This window comes from Natator depressus, chromosome 2 (genome assembly GCF_965152275.1).
Source record: "Natator depressus isolate rNatDep1 chromosome 2, rNatDep2.hap1, whole genome shotgun sequence".
Lineage (NCBI taxonomy): Eukaryota > Metazoa > Chordata > Testudines > Cheloniidae > Natator > Natator depressus.
In genome coordinates, this window is record NC_134235.1 from 161,965,850 (window position 1) to 161,980,590 (window position 14,741).

At 44.1% G+C, this 14,741-nt stretch overlaps 1 protein-coding gene across 9 annotated transcripts in view; it reads left to right on the top strand.

The window, feature by feature from the left end:
- COBL (cordon-bleu WH2 repeat protein) overlaps positions 1-14,741 on the top strand; it is a 242,375-nt gene that overhangs the window by 75,641 nt on the left and 151,993 nt on the right. For 8 of the 9 annotated variants that reach the window (XM_074945231.1, XM_074945229.1, XM_074945230.1 and 5 more), the window contains exons 4-5: positions 12,116-12,323; positions 13,523-13,751. In XM_074945231.1, coding sequence (XP_074801332.1) covers positions 12,116-12,323; positions 13,523-13,751 — 437 coding nt within the window. Of the gene's footprint in view, positions 1-12,115; positions 12,324-13,522; positions 13,752-14,108; positions 14,313-14,741 lie in introns of those variants that run through there. The other variant, XM_074945237.1, reaches the window with a different exon arrangement.

The following is a 14,741-nucleotide window of genomic DNA, read 5'->3' on the forward strand; positions in this document are numbered from 1 at the left end:
CCCTGCTAGAGGATGACACCCCCTGCCCAGGGGCTTGCCTGGCTCTCTCTGCTCCAAGCGGTGCCTCTCCTGCCAGGAGTCAGTTCCTGTAATGGCCAGACTCTGGCTGTGCCTGGGAGACCCTCACAGAAGTGCTTTACCTGCCACACCTAAAAATGCAGCCTCACAGGAGCTGGGAGCTGAAGTAAAAATTCCCCCCATAGAGAAAACACTTCAGTCTGCAGGGGACCCCGGATCACCCCTGGAGCCTTCACTTCAAAAGGGGTCGAGTGGTGGAGAGAGAGAGAAGAAGAAGAAGCCACCAGCAGACTCCCCCTGGAAAGGCTCCTCCGAGCAACTGGCCAGCCAGAGGGGTGTTCCCCAGTGCGGCCATCTCGGCATGGAGCCCCGAGTAGCTGGCCAGCCTGTGGGACTCCCCAGAGCCGCCACCTCGGTAGGACAATACCAGCAGAGGAACCTCCTGCTAGGAGCTCAGCTGCGGCTCTGGTTGGGCAGGGAAGCTCTGGAAGCTGAAACCTGAGAAGGGGCTTCCTGCTGTGAGCTCCGCCCTGCTCTGAGCTCTGCTCTCCCCACCGACAAGGGGCTTCTGTGAGCTCTGTGCTGCTCTGAGTTCTACTCTGGGCCCCGAGAGGGCACAGTTACCGTACCATCGCTAAAAGAGCGACCCAGAGAAGCCCTGCTGTCAGCTCTGCTTCAGCACCAAGACACCAGAGGCTTCCACCATCATGCTCTGAGGCAAGGGTACAGTCCCCTAAGGAGAGAGGATAGTTACCGTACCATCTCTAAAAGAGCGGCATAGAGAAACCCTTTAGTACCAGATGCAACAAAACTCCCATCTAGGAAGCGTTCTGAACCTTCCCAACCATTGATACCGACTACAGACACTCCTCTGGGGTTCCGGATGAGCCCATGGTAACACAGGTGCTCTGATACTCTGGAGACCTGTGCCCTCAGTACCCAGGGAGAGACAGATACCATACCGTCTCTAAAAAAGTGGCATCAATAAACTTTTTGTACTGGGCAGAATTCTCATTTAGAGAGCGCTCTGCCCAACTATCGGTACTGACAATGTACCATGGACCCTCCTCTGTGGTACCAAATGAACCCATAGTACTGCATTAGCTCCGGTACCCTGGAGACCTGATGATTGGGGAAGAACCACAATCCCCATTACTTGGTACCAGGACCCCAGTATCGAGCACACCCCGGCACCCAGAATCGCTCCTAGCACTGGCCGTATACTGCCAATACCCCAGTCAGTGTCACCCTTACCCACTGACGAATCTGACACTGGCCAGGAGGAGATCATTCCCTGGCCCCTCAAGGTGGCCCACCACCATACTACAAGGGTCATCCCCAATTCCATCACGCCAACCGCCCATGCCTGCCTTCCTGCCTCTCCCTCCCAAGGCCATATTGTAACTCTAGGGGTATATACACACACATGGCGCGACCGTCTCCGGTGTCTCTCAGGGAGAGTCCACCAGATAGTTTGCTACAGCCTGGCACCTGAGCCAGGACAGGAGAAAGCTTTTTCAGAACAGGAAAGAAGGGGGAAGGGGAAGAAAAAAAAACACACCTGAAGAGGAAGCTACCTCTTTAGCACACTTCTCCTCAGCTCTCCCAGATGAGACTGTGCTGCCCACCCCTCATCATTAGGTGAAGATATAAGAACTTTCTGGATCTTACCAAGAGAAGAGAGTGGCAGACGAGCTGCAGATTCCCTTACAGGAGGTGGCAGATACACATCACAAGTTGATGGAAATTCTGCATACTACCTTCTCATCTAGAACTTTCCTCCCAATTAATGAGCTGATTCTAGATCCTACCAAAATCATCTGGCAGAGCCAGCCTCCATTGCACCAACCAGCAACAGAGTGTAAACAAAAACAACCATACATTTCTACCCAAAGAGGCAGACTTTGTTTTCAACATCCACAACCCAACTCCATCATAGTGGATGTGGTTAATGCATGAAGCAAGCAACATAATGCCAAGTCAACTCCATGTGATCAGGCTTTGCAAGTTGGCATATTCATCAACAACATTACTGTTTAGAGTCTTAAATTACCAAACTGTCATGGCCCAAACAATTTTGTTAATCTTGAGAAACCCAGGATGTTTCTGAAAAATTACTGGAAACACAAAAAGAACAGATTCAGACCATTCATAGAGAAGGTCAGTTAATAGCCAGACCGGTCCTAGAGACCCCACTGGATGTAGCTGTTACAGCTGCCCGCCCAGTCTCCATGACAGTGGTACTGAGGTGGGTTGTGGGTTTTTTTTTTGTTCACTACACCTCTCTAGATTTCCCAAAGAGCTACAGACTTCCAGTTTGAACAGCCAAACTCTTTGTGGAGAAGACAGATTTTCTCTCCACATCCTGAAGGATTCTCGGACTGCACTACACTACTTAGGAATCTACACTGTGGAACAGAAGAGAAGATATACCTCTCAACCACACCACAGATGACAATCTTCTCAATACTCACCATCTCTTACACTCTGGCTCATAACAGCACAGAGGGACAGGGCTAAAAAGTGAGAACAGTATGCACCCCAGTCCATGACCTCTCAAACTGCCTCTTATAAGCACTTTGATGAGCTGGTCGGAGGCCTGAACAATGATACCTTACAGCATCGGCTGCCATCTATACGCCTGTCACGCCACTCAGTAGTCACCTTACCTTACTTCACAGCAGTTAGGACCAGCTCTAGAGGAAAGAGATTGATATCTAGCCCTGAACGTACAGGGTGCCTACCTCCATATGTCAATACAACCATCGTACAGGAGATTTCCTACTGCTTACCTTTGGGGCAGGATCATCATAGGTACAGATTGCTCCACACAGGGTTGTCTCCAAGGTTCACTTTATTGTAGTGGTATACTAACCCTGGTACAGTGACTGGACTTTATCAGCATCAACGTGATGCAGTACAAGCGAGAGCGCTCCTCTCACTACCCACATTCACCACCCTGGGACACATGTCTCCCTAATATGCTGGGGAGCTTACCTACACAACAACAAGGTTCAGGACAAATGGCCTTCCACAGAAATGACCTTCCATATCACTCTTTTGGGGCTAGGGGCTGTCAGGAGTGCCTGTGCCAAAGACAAACTGTGCCTTTCATCAAAAACAACACACAAAGGTTATGATGGACTTAATGTGACCTCATCGGATGAAGTGAGCTATAGCTCACGAAAGCTTATGCTCAAATAAATTTGTTAGTCTCTAAGGTGCCACAAGTACTCCTTTTCTTTTTGCGAATACAGACTAACACGGCTGTTACTCTGAAACCTGTCATTAATGTGACCTGTATGTTTTGTATAAACTGCCAAGGAGCTGCCAGATCTCCCTCCCTCTGCAAGACAGCATTCAAACTTTGGAATTGATGCATCCATCACAATGTGCTCATCTCAGCTGTCTGTCTACAAGGGATACAGAACGGGATAACCAACAGTCTCAGTGGGAATTTTCTCACGACAATGAGTGTATACTGAATTCACAGGTGTTTCAAGGTATAGCCACCCTTTGCGGAAATATTCACTGGCAGTTGCCCTCATCTTCGCAGCGGACAGAGCCCACTTGTATGTCTTTTTTCCCAGTTTCCTACCCTATCCAAGATTCTGTTGAAAATTCAACAAAACAAAGCGAGAGTTATTGTGATTGCCCCTCTTGACTATAACAAGTCTGGCTCCCTTACCTGATGCAGATGGCAATATGCCCTCCTGTTCCTCTGACATCAGCCCATTCCTTACCCGCTCTCTCAAAACAATGGGCTGACCCTTCATCCCAACCCATGGGTCCTCTGCCTCCAGGCTTGGATCTTTCTTTGTTCCAAGGCTTAGAAGCAGAATGCTCTGACAAGCTGAAACACATGTTGCAACACAACCACAAGTTGACCACTCCACATACCTATCTACAAAATGGAAATGACTCCAAGTTTGTACCATTCCAAATGGACAGCCCCAACCTCATCTTTCCTCCCTCTGATTTTGCACTACATTTTAAACTCTCACTCAGCTCCCTTAAGGTACATCTCATGGTGAAAATGGCTTCCCACTTGGAGTTTGCTCACCACTAATGTGTAAGATCTTTAAGGGCATTGAGACTCTCTTTCCCCATGTGACACCACCCGCTCCAGCCTGGAACTTTAATCTAGTTCTCAGGGCTTGGACTAGACTTCCCTCCGAGTCCAGGGCAACTTGTTCTCTCTTACACCTGTCCGTGACAACAGCATTTCTAATTGCCATCACCTCAGCTAGGCACATAGGAGAAATAGCAGCCCTGATGGCACACCCATCATTCACGGCCTTTGTCTTTTAAAAAAACAAAAAAAAAACAAAAACAAAAAACAAAACAAACAAACAAAAAAACTCTAAGGCCGTATCCCAAGTTTCTCCCTACTTTTTCTGCACTTTCCATATGAATCAACAGATCCATCTCCCTGTTTTTTCCCAAAACCACATTGTGACAACTGGGAGACAATTGTGCATATGCTAGATATTAGAAGGACATTGGCATTCTACTTGGACAGGACTAAGGACTTCAGAAAATCCCCTAAACTCTTCCTTTCGTCCACAGAAAGATCCAAAAGCTCTGAGATACCTCCTCAAAGACTATCCAAATGGGTCTCTAGTTACATTAATCACTTAGCAGGGGCGCAACTTACTTCCGTCCATATGCACTCCATGAGATCAGTTCCTACCTCAATCACATTCCATAGGGGTACTCCTATCTCCCCAGTCTATAGAGCAATGATTGGGGCCTCTGTCCATACTTTCACAGAACATTATGCGATCACTGAAGATTTGGCCGCTGACACCATCTTCGACTTCACAGTACTCTCTGTAGTAAAAAGACTCCACTCCAAAGTCCCAGCCTCCAGTGGTGGCTACTGCTCCAGAGTCACCTAAAGTGGAGCACCCATAGGGACACTACTTCAAGAAGAAGAGGAAGTTACTCATCTTGTGCAGTAACGATGGTTCTTTGAGATGTGTGTCCCTATGAGTGCTCAACAATCCACCCTCCTCCCCTGTACTTCAGAGTTCTCTACTAGGGCTCTGTGGTAGAGAAGGAAGTGAGGGGGTTCACCCGTGCTAAATAGCCTTGAGGCAGATCACGAGGGAGGGAGAGCACATGCACGGGCTCAAGGGGACACTGCTACCAAAAATCTCCGATGAGAGGTTCAGGGGCACACAGACACCTAAAGTGGAGCACCCATAGGGACACACATCTCGAAGAACCATCGTTACTGCACAAGGTGAGTAACTTCCTCTTCCCGCAAGCACGTGCATCTCTTCCCTTCCCCGATTTTTCTTCAGGGGCTGTCTCAATCATCACCAGTCCTATCAAGTTTTCCACCAGTTGAGTCTGGTGGGTGGCATTCTCCTCTGTTACACCAGTGTAAAGCACGAATGACTCCATTGACATTAATGGAAGTCATTCAGAATTTATATTCATGAATCTGCAAGCAGAATTTGCCTTTATATATTGTGATAAATCTATCTTTTTAGGGTTGTACAACCACTCCCTCTTTTGAGATCTGCCAGCAGCAAAGTAAGTCATGTGGCTCTGGAAATCAGCATCATGAAAGATGGCTGGGTAACTGAGGAAGCCCAATTTAAAAGGAAACTGTCCACTTGAGAATCACGTTTGTCTCAAAATATTGGACCTCCTATATTTACAAGCAATACCTTAGATTATTATAACTGAAAGTAGCTAGAGGGGAAAAAATGTTCTCTATTTTTTGTTCACTTTGTGCATTTGACTGTATTTATGTATAGTCAATTTCTCCCTTGCAGAAAAGACCCTTTTAGACATCAGCAAGAAAGCAGGGAAGTCCTTATAAAATATATTTGAATAATGTTCAAGTAGTACAGCCTGACTTTAATACTTTTTATTAAGGATACTTTATCAGAAATTGGATTTTTTTTTTAAAGTAGAAAAACAATTCACATTGACAGTGTCCCTTTATTGTTGTGACTACTGGCAGCTCCTCAAACACACAAGTTGTTTCAGATTTTGGAAAAGCCACCCTGCAGATTTGAGGGCAGAATGGAGCCCTTGGTGAATGGTGGTGTGATATAACAGTATTGTACGAAGCATTTTGTCCTTTTAGAATAATTAATCCCTGTGAACTCTAGAATAATATGTGTTTGCCTCTTGGGGAAATCAGACTTCCTGTACCTAAATAGTCATGGAATATCTTTTTTAAAACAACTAAACAGTTCTTATACTCTTGTGTAACCACTGCATCGTGTCCTGAAATGATAACCTAAATGTGTGATTTTATTGCACCAGATCAGCACAAGCTTCTGGCAGGTCTGAAAGAGGAAGGATGACAAGACATTAAGAAAGCAAATAAATGTGAGCACTCCTAAAGCAACTGCAGATCTAATATTCTTTTTGTGTGACCAGTTGCTTGAAGCAGACCCTTTGAGTCAGTGAAAGCAAAGGAAGGAATCGCTATCCCCATAGTTCAACTGTTAACTGGATTGATCTGAAGAAAGTCCACCTTGCTGTTCACTCCTCTTCCCAGTATTTCCTATGAGTGAATTGAAAACTGGTTTCATCTTTGCCCATTTCTGGAACTGAACCAAATCTGAACCATTTGTAAGATTCAGGACCTGTTTCTCCCCCTCCCAACACTCTGGTCTTTTGCTGCTGGGATCTTACACTCCTGCAGTTCCTTTCTGGGGCTTCTCTAGTGTGCCTCAGAGAGCACACTGTGCCTGGGATGCTGTAGGACATCCCAGCTGCACTGTGCACCCTGGGATGTTGCCAACTGGACAAGCCTAGAGTGCGTTAATTACAACTTAGCCTCTTGAGGTCCCTTCCACTCCTGTGATTCTATTATTATAATACCTGATGATACCTCCATGAAAAGGCCCAGTAAGTGCCCCCTGTGGAGGGCTGTGGTTTTCTATCAACCGGCTTCCTTGGTTCAACAATAGAGTGTACAGTTGCTTTTTTCTTCTTCCCAGTTTCTCTGCTCTCTCCAACCTTGCCAGCAGCATTGTTATACTCATGAAATACACCAGATACTCTAGAGACAATTTCTATACCCATCCCAATATTTAGCTAATGTGCTGGCCCTCTTTTTGTCACTGCTGGGGTTTGATATCTGCAGCATTAGGAGTAGTTATGCTGGACATTGCATGTAATATTGCCATGTGTTGCAGAAGAATAGCCAGGGAATTTTGAACTATCCTTGACTTTGGAAACCAACCTCCAGGTTTGGATGAGGGAGGGTGAGAGGTGATTAATGGGACAGGGAAGGAGAAAAAGTGTTTTTGATCATCTAGGGAGCTAGCTCGGATGATGGGTAAGCTTCCACAGTCATATCTATTATGGTGATTTACAGTAAGCTAGGCACTTCGAAGATAATGCATAAAAGACAGGTCCTTGACCTAAAGAATGTACAAGTTAAAGCCCCAATCCCACACTGGAGGCTTGCAGGACAGAGCTCTCGGCCTATATGGAGTCTTACTGATTTCAGCAGAGCTCTGCACAGGCATATGGGGGGTGGTCTGCTCTCCCAGTTCTCAGTGCAGGATCGAGACCTAAAAGGTAACAGCTACAGCTTACAAGTCATCTCACAGAATGCTTTCTAAAGAAGGGCAGCTCTAAAGAGAGAGGGACTGGGGGTGTGTTTGTGTACATATTGGTGATACTAGGTCCAGGTTAATAAAAGGAAATAGTTACAAATAATAAAGGGCTACCAAGCTAAATGTAGAAGAGGTTTAACAACAAATAATTAGGAAATTTAAAACCACAGAAGGGTTAAAACCAAATAACAAGAATTGAAGTACAAAATAGCAAATAGGATGTGAGTCAAAATTAGAGCAGCCAGGCAGGTCCTAAGCCACAATAGGCAGTCAAAAGGCACATGGGCAAAATAGACAAATATAAAGCAAAAGGACATTTTTCTGCATCTGTCACCCCCACTCCACTTTTGGCTGAATGTTCCCTGTTTAGTTTATGCCGTGTTGTAGTAGCCGTGCAGTCCCAGGATATTAGAAAGACAAGGTGGGTGAGGTAATATCTTTTATTGGATCAACTTTGGTTGGTGAGAGAGACAAGCTTACACAGAGCTCTTCTTCAGGTCTGGGAAATGTACTCCGGTGTGTTGTGAGGGGTGTTGATCATTGTAGCAGTCACACCTCTCAAGATTCATGGCTCCTACGTATGCCTATCACAACATGTAGTGTGCCTCATCCAGTGCATTAAATGCCCCACCAACAACTATGTAAGTAAAACCAGACAATCACTATGCTCTCAAATGAACTGACACAGGAAAACGATAAAAGACAAAAGCACCCTATTACCTATGGGTGAACACTTTTCACAAAGCGATCACTCTATATCTGACCTATCAGTCCTCATCCTCAAACGAAACCCGAACAGCACTTTCAAAAGATGAGCCTGGCAGCTTAAATTCATAACCATGCTAGACACTAAAAATCATGGACTGAATAGAGACACTGGATTTATGACTTATTACAACAGTCTATAACTTATTAACAACCCCCCCACCACCCAGCTGTTCCCACCCCGACCCCCGCCTTCCTTTCCCCCATGTTGTTAAAAATATCTGCCTGGGCAATCATGTTTGAACCTTAACATGGTTTCTCCCGGCAGTTCTTGGGTTCTTTTTGTGCTATAGAGTTTACAGCTCTATAGAGAGTGTTGGAGGTATTTGAGGGAAGAGTCAGAAAACTAACAAAGTATATTTCCAAGTTCTGGCTTGAATAAGTAAAGAATGTACATCCTAGCTGGACAGTCGGTGTAAAAGAGATTAACCTATGCAGGAGGGGGCAAAGAAAGGAGTTCTCCGCTCTGGAGCTGGAGAAGTCCTGAGACTGGACTTTAAAATCAACGACCTGCTTCACCCAATCATGGTCAGAATGGAGCACCAGGCATCCAGGGGACAAGGTGAAGAGGTAAAGATGGAGGAAGCCCCTTTTGGCCATTCTAGAAGTGACAGTAACAAGCTCCCGAGAAAGCACCAAGGCCCAGATGATGGGGAAGAAGGGTCAGCCTACTTCTGAGTCTTAAGGCACTAGGCAGGTGGGAATAAATAAAGAGGAAATAGGGAAGAACCGTGTCACATGGATGCTATTACTTGGAAAGGATTTACCAATACTTTAAAGCAGTGGGGAGCAAATAAGGAGAATCCCTTTCCCTTCATGGTAAGGAAATGTTTCTTCAGGGTCTCCTGGGACAGGCAAAAAGAGCACATTCCAATTCAATCTTGTGTCATGGAAATTCAGTGCAAGCCGTTGCTTTCTCAGAAGCGTGGCCTAAAGATATCCTTAAAATTCACTTTTCAACAAAGTCCAGCAAGATGGCCCAAATCCAGGTTATAGCAGGGAACAAATAAGAAACCACTGGCTCTAGTGCACATAATCCATTCTATTCACCATGAAAGGAAGTTGAACTTCTGCTTTCCAGGAGTCCTCTGTCCTGACCAGACCCCATAACCTCTCATGGTTTCCTCTTAATGAGCCCCAAACTACTTAAGGGGCCCAGCTGTCAGCTCCTCCCCACAAGCCTGGCACTTATGACAGTCTGTGAGAGAGAGAGAGAGAGAGAGAGAGACTCTTCCTTTAAACCCAAAGGAGGAGCTTGAACCCTTTACTGTCCAGCCAAAAGCAAGATACACATATCCCATCCTGCATCCCTAATGAGAGAGCTCCAGAAGAGAGTGGCACATCTAAATGGCTGAGGGCAACCCTGACATAGTATTCTGCGAGCAGTGTGCACTTCTTCGCTTCCACAGCATTTTACAACTCCAGCAGGAAGAAGCAAGAGCTAGAAGAGCTGGTTTTCAACATGAGCCAAAGAGAGACTTCTCCAAAATCAAGATAACTGCCTGAAGGCCAACAATGAAGTGAGGTAGGAACCAGTCCACAAGCTACCAATCACAACCAGAAAATAGTGTTTTGAACTTTCACATCCATACAAACAGTATAGTGCCAGCCCTCTCTGTGGATGGTAAGTGAGGTATACATTGTGGATCCCATTTACAGCAAATAAAGAGCTTACTACACCCCTTGTATATTGAAGTACATTGTACAAAGTGCATTTCCAGTGATAGTGAATCTCTGCTTATGGTGAAGTTCTATAGAAAAAAAAACTTTAGTACAAAGGGCTTCCACTTCATTTAGCTTGACTTCTTATCTCTCTGGAAACTTTAGTCTATAAGGGAATCTATTCATTCTGCATTTAGTCCACAGACTTCTTTTAGTTCTGTTTTTATTCTGCTGATATTTTGGGGAAACGTTTCAAGTTTCCGTTTTGATAAAATTGCTCTTTGAAGTTGTTCTAACAGTTTTTATCTTTCAATCTGTGGGCTCCTAAATAGTACAGTTGAAGCTTGGGGATGTTTTCCGTGGCAGTTTTGAGTATTTATAAGCAGGATGAAACAGGATTGGGCATTGCAGATCTCATTTGAAATACTTACTATATGTAGTTCCCATCTCCTCTGTACTCAGCAGTTGCTGGAGAATCAGCTTTCTTTTCTCTCTGCTGGGGTTGAATTCATCTCAAATGATTGACCATAATTTGCCTTTTTCATATCATCTGTATGAAGTCTACTACTTTGTTGGAAATATGATTGCTGCTAGAAAAGTGCTGATGAACACAATGCATGGTTTAATGAGATACCACAGCATGAGTATTATAGTTGTGTTCTGGAACTGCAATAATTCAGTGCATGAAGGTCAGTATTTTTTTCAACCTCTATGCTAATTTTTTTTTTTTGAATGAAATAGCTTGCGTGTTTTAAGATGGCATTTTGGTTGTTAGCCAAACTTGTGTGAATTACTGCTATGCTATGTGTTGCAGAAACACATAATCTTATTTAAATAAAGATGTCTAGTAGAATATAGAATTTATAATGAGGTGTTACGAATTTAAGTTCTTCCAGATTGTTCTGTTCTCTGAAACAGCAGCAATAAGGCAGAGAAAAACAGCATATGCAAATTCTATTTAAAAAGAGAGCTACTTACCACTGTCTATACACAAAGAGGCAAACTGATATCTATATCGCGATGGATAAATATACAGCCTCAACCTTAACTATGGATGTTCACTGCTGCACACGTGTGTATGTGGGAATGTGCAGTAGTTCTGTACACGTGCGTGCATATTTCAATGGATTTGTATACTGCTACATTTGGATGGAGAAATGGTTTCAAAATATAATTATAAGTGCTTGAAAATGTGAAATAGTGGACACATATTAGACAATGGAACTTCCAAATGTACTTTCATATAGATGTACTGCGCAAGGGAGCACAGCTATCTAAAGTGCCTGGTTTTCCTGAAGTGTTTCCCCTCATCATAAAACCACCATGGTTAGATTGTCAGTCTTCTTATTCCCCCCAGTAGTGTTCCTCTTTCATCTATGATCTGATTTTTCAAATTTCCCAGGCTTGTCCATTTTGCACCTGAGAATGCACTTGGAGCCTGTAACAGATGTTAGAAGAGCAGCTTCTCAGGCTGTGTCTTGGCTCCTATGTCAAGGTTGCTGCTCCCTATGTCCAGTGCATCCTGGTAGGGAAGTTGGACTCAGTCCCTAACTCCTTTGTCTCACTGGAGAGAGGATTCCTAAACCCCTCCATGCCTGACTTTTTGGAGCTGCCAAAGCCGTTCTTGCAAATTCCCCAGCGACTCCATTAAGTGCCTGCTCCTGGTCGTGCTTGTGAATTAATGGTGTAGTTAAAGGTGCATAGTGGAAGTATGCCTGTTCCTCCAGATGGTGCTGCATCTATGTAGTTTTTCTTCTTTCTTTCTCACTGAAAAACATCACCCATGGAGATTGCAGGTCCCAGATCAAAGCGCTCCTTTTTTAGCTGACTGACCAGGATGCTCCCATCAGTGTGGAGCATTGTATACTGGGACATGTAATCTCTGTGTTCTTCAAGCCCATAGTGAGGCTGAAGGCCACTGGATTGTAGAACTTTACGGGGGCATTTAGCAGACAAGGTGCACTCTGCCTACCCTTGGTTTATGCTATGAGTACTGTTGGATTAGTTCTGGTATTCTGGTGTCTAACAATGTGTAGTTAATCAAAGGCTACAGAGCGTCTTTTTTTTCTTTGCAGTAAAGCCGTGATGGATCTGTTGGTGGATTTGTGCAGCCGGTACCACTTGAATCCAGTTCACCATACTCTTGAGCTGAAGACTTGTGGGATGCAACCTTTGAGTTATAAGCCTAATACTTTGGTTGGGGCGCTGGATGTACAGACAGTACTTCTGAAGGAGAAAGTTCCTGAAGGGAAGACAAAACGACCTCCACCTAGGATCCCTGAGGTCAGTACTGCCTGCTGCTAAAACAACGCTATGGGACCATCATTATAGTAGTATATCTTCAAGCAGCGATGCTGATACTCCCTGTTCCACCCACTTTTGTTTTTTTTATCTTTAAATCAGGATGGGGGAGGCTTGTGTACAGACTGATGCAGTCATCTGTTAAACTGGTAAAGTTACTATTACTCACTCTGGATACTAGCATTCTGTTGTAGTAATAAGGTTAAATATAGTATTTAGGGCAGATTAAATCATTATGACAGAATCTGAAAGGACATTTATGAAATAAAGTTTTTAAACTGAAAATAATCCCTAAAGTGAATTTTAAGATGTTTCACCTGTTTCCTTTATGTAGTGACTTTGCACATACAGTAAGTATATTGTATAAGTAACCATTCTTTATCAAGAAGACCACGAGCCTTGAACTAAATGGAAAGTTTCACCATCTGGGAGAGATTTGGAGCCAACCGTCTTCCAGAGACTTATTTTTTCTCTGAAATATGAACATTAATGGGAATCAGTGCATCTGATCACATTAAAATATCACAGAGGGAGCTACTTATGCACACTGAAAAATGACATTGTTTTAAATAAGCAGCACTCTGGCTACAGCTCCTTTCCCCTGCCCACGTGTCCTATATAGGCACTATGTGCAAGGGCGTGGTGTAAAAGCTGCTTTTCTCCAACTGGAGAATCCTTACTTGGCAAGATCTCTTGGATTTATGACCCCTTTGGGCAGGTGTATCAGTGCAAAGGGGCCTTAGTGTAGCCCAGAATATGGGCCAAAATTTCTTCCCTCTCTGCTCCTTGAATTAAAATCTTTATTTGCCAGTATCTGGTTTTGGAACAGATTTTTTTCCCCTCCCATTTGATTAACTTTGCTTTTCACTCTTCCTCCAGGTATTTTACTGTCTATGCTTTGAATGTCATTCAAATGTGGTGGTGCTTATTTACAGTAGGATTCCTAATGCATGACTGCCTCTGAGTTTGCTCTTATACACCAGTCCTTGTGAATCACTCCTTGGAGATTTGTTTAAGATCTTGTCCAATAGCATGTGGGTCACTAAGTTTACACTGGAAGGATCAAGGCAAAACAAAGTCTTCAGTACCTGCTCTGTGTCACTGTAAAGCATGTAGGGGGTCGGTGTGGAGACACCCACATAAAGCCTGACAGTGTCTATCTGTTTCCTTTGCTTTCTCAGAAATCCATGAGGTTGGTAGTGAATTACCTGAAGACACACAAGGCTGTGGTTCGAGTTAGTCCTGAGGTGCCTCTGCACAGCATAATCCCAGCCATTTGTGAAAAATGCGAGGTCAGTCCAGAGCAGGTCGTCCTCCTGAGGGACAATATCACTGGGGAAGAGCTGGAACTTACAAAGTCCTTGGACGAGTTAGGGATAAAGGAACTGTATGCTTGGGACAGGAAAAGAGGTGAGTCTAGATTAACTGCATCTGCTATGGCTCTAGTGATCTACCAACGATTACACATGATCAGTATTTACATCTTTGTCGCTTTAAAGCCAGACTTAAATAGAAGGGTGACATTCATGTCAGCTTTACAGAGCTACTCATGTTTTATAATCAAGGCCAGTAGCAACAGCAAGGATAACAGTGCATTCAGCTGCCATCCAGGAGTCCCCAGAATGTAAATAGCGTGACTTGTTCCCAGGCATCATGCCAGTAGAGGCTAACAGCTGTGAAAGAGATGATTGGCTCAGTCTAAACACAAAGGGAGGAGCCTCGTTGCCCCTGAGGGCTGCTGCCAAAAGGGGCACACAGGGCACTGGTGCCGTGTCCAGACAAAGCTGCTCATCCACCTGTGCTGTGACACAGAGAACGAGGGAGAGCTAACGTGCCACCATCATGGCAGCTGATAGAAATGAGAGGAACAGAAATAGACCAGGGCTTATGAGAAAAAATTGCTGCTAAATGCCAAAGCAATTCCACCTATGAACAAAGCTATGTGCTGTTAATGAAGAGGCACCCGATGAGGTATTTTTATTTAAAATAATGTTCTTTTGTGTTTTTCTCCTCCTCTAAACAATATTCTAATGCCACCTATCTGGACTTCAGTTTGGTCAGACAGCTCTTTGATCCAGAGAGCATAGATATTAAATGTGCTTTAGACATCCTAGGCTGCCACTGCCGAGTGCTGTTTTTTTTTTTTTTTTACTAACAAAAAGTGATCTTCATTTAAAAAATAAGTCTTTTATTTTTCTTTCACTGAGTAGTTCTTCCAGCAGAGCTGATGTCATTGTTTATTGTTTAGAAAATGTTGCCACCACATATGGTGCTAGACAGGCTTATTTTTTATTTATACAGTCATTTATTTATGTTGGTGTTGGGTCTCTTCTTTCAAACCTGTCTGTTAAATGACAGCTTTACCCTGGAATGATCTACATTTCAATGAGTTTAGGCTTT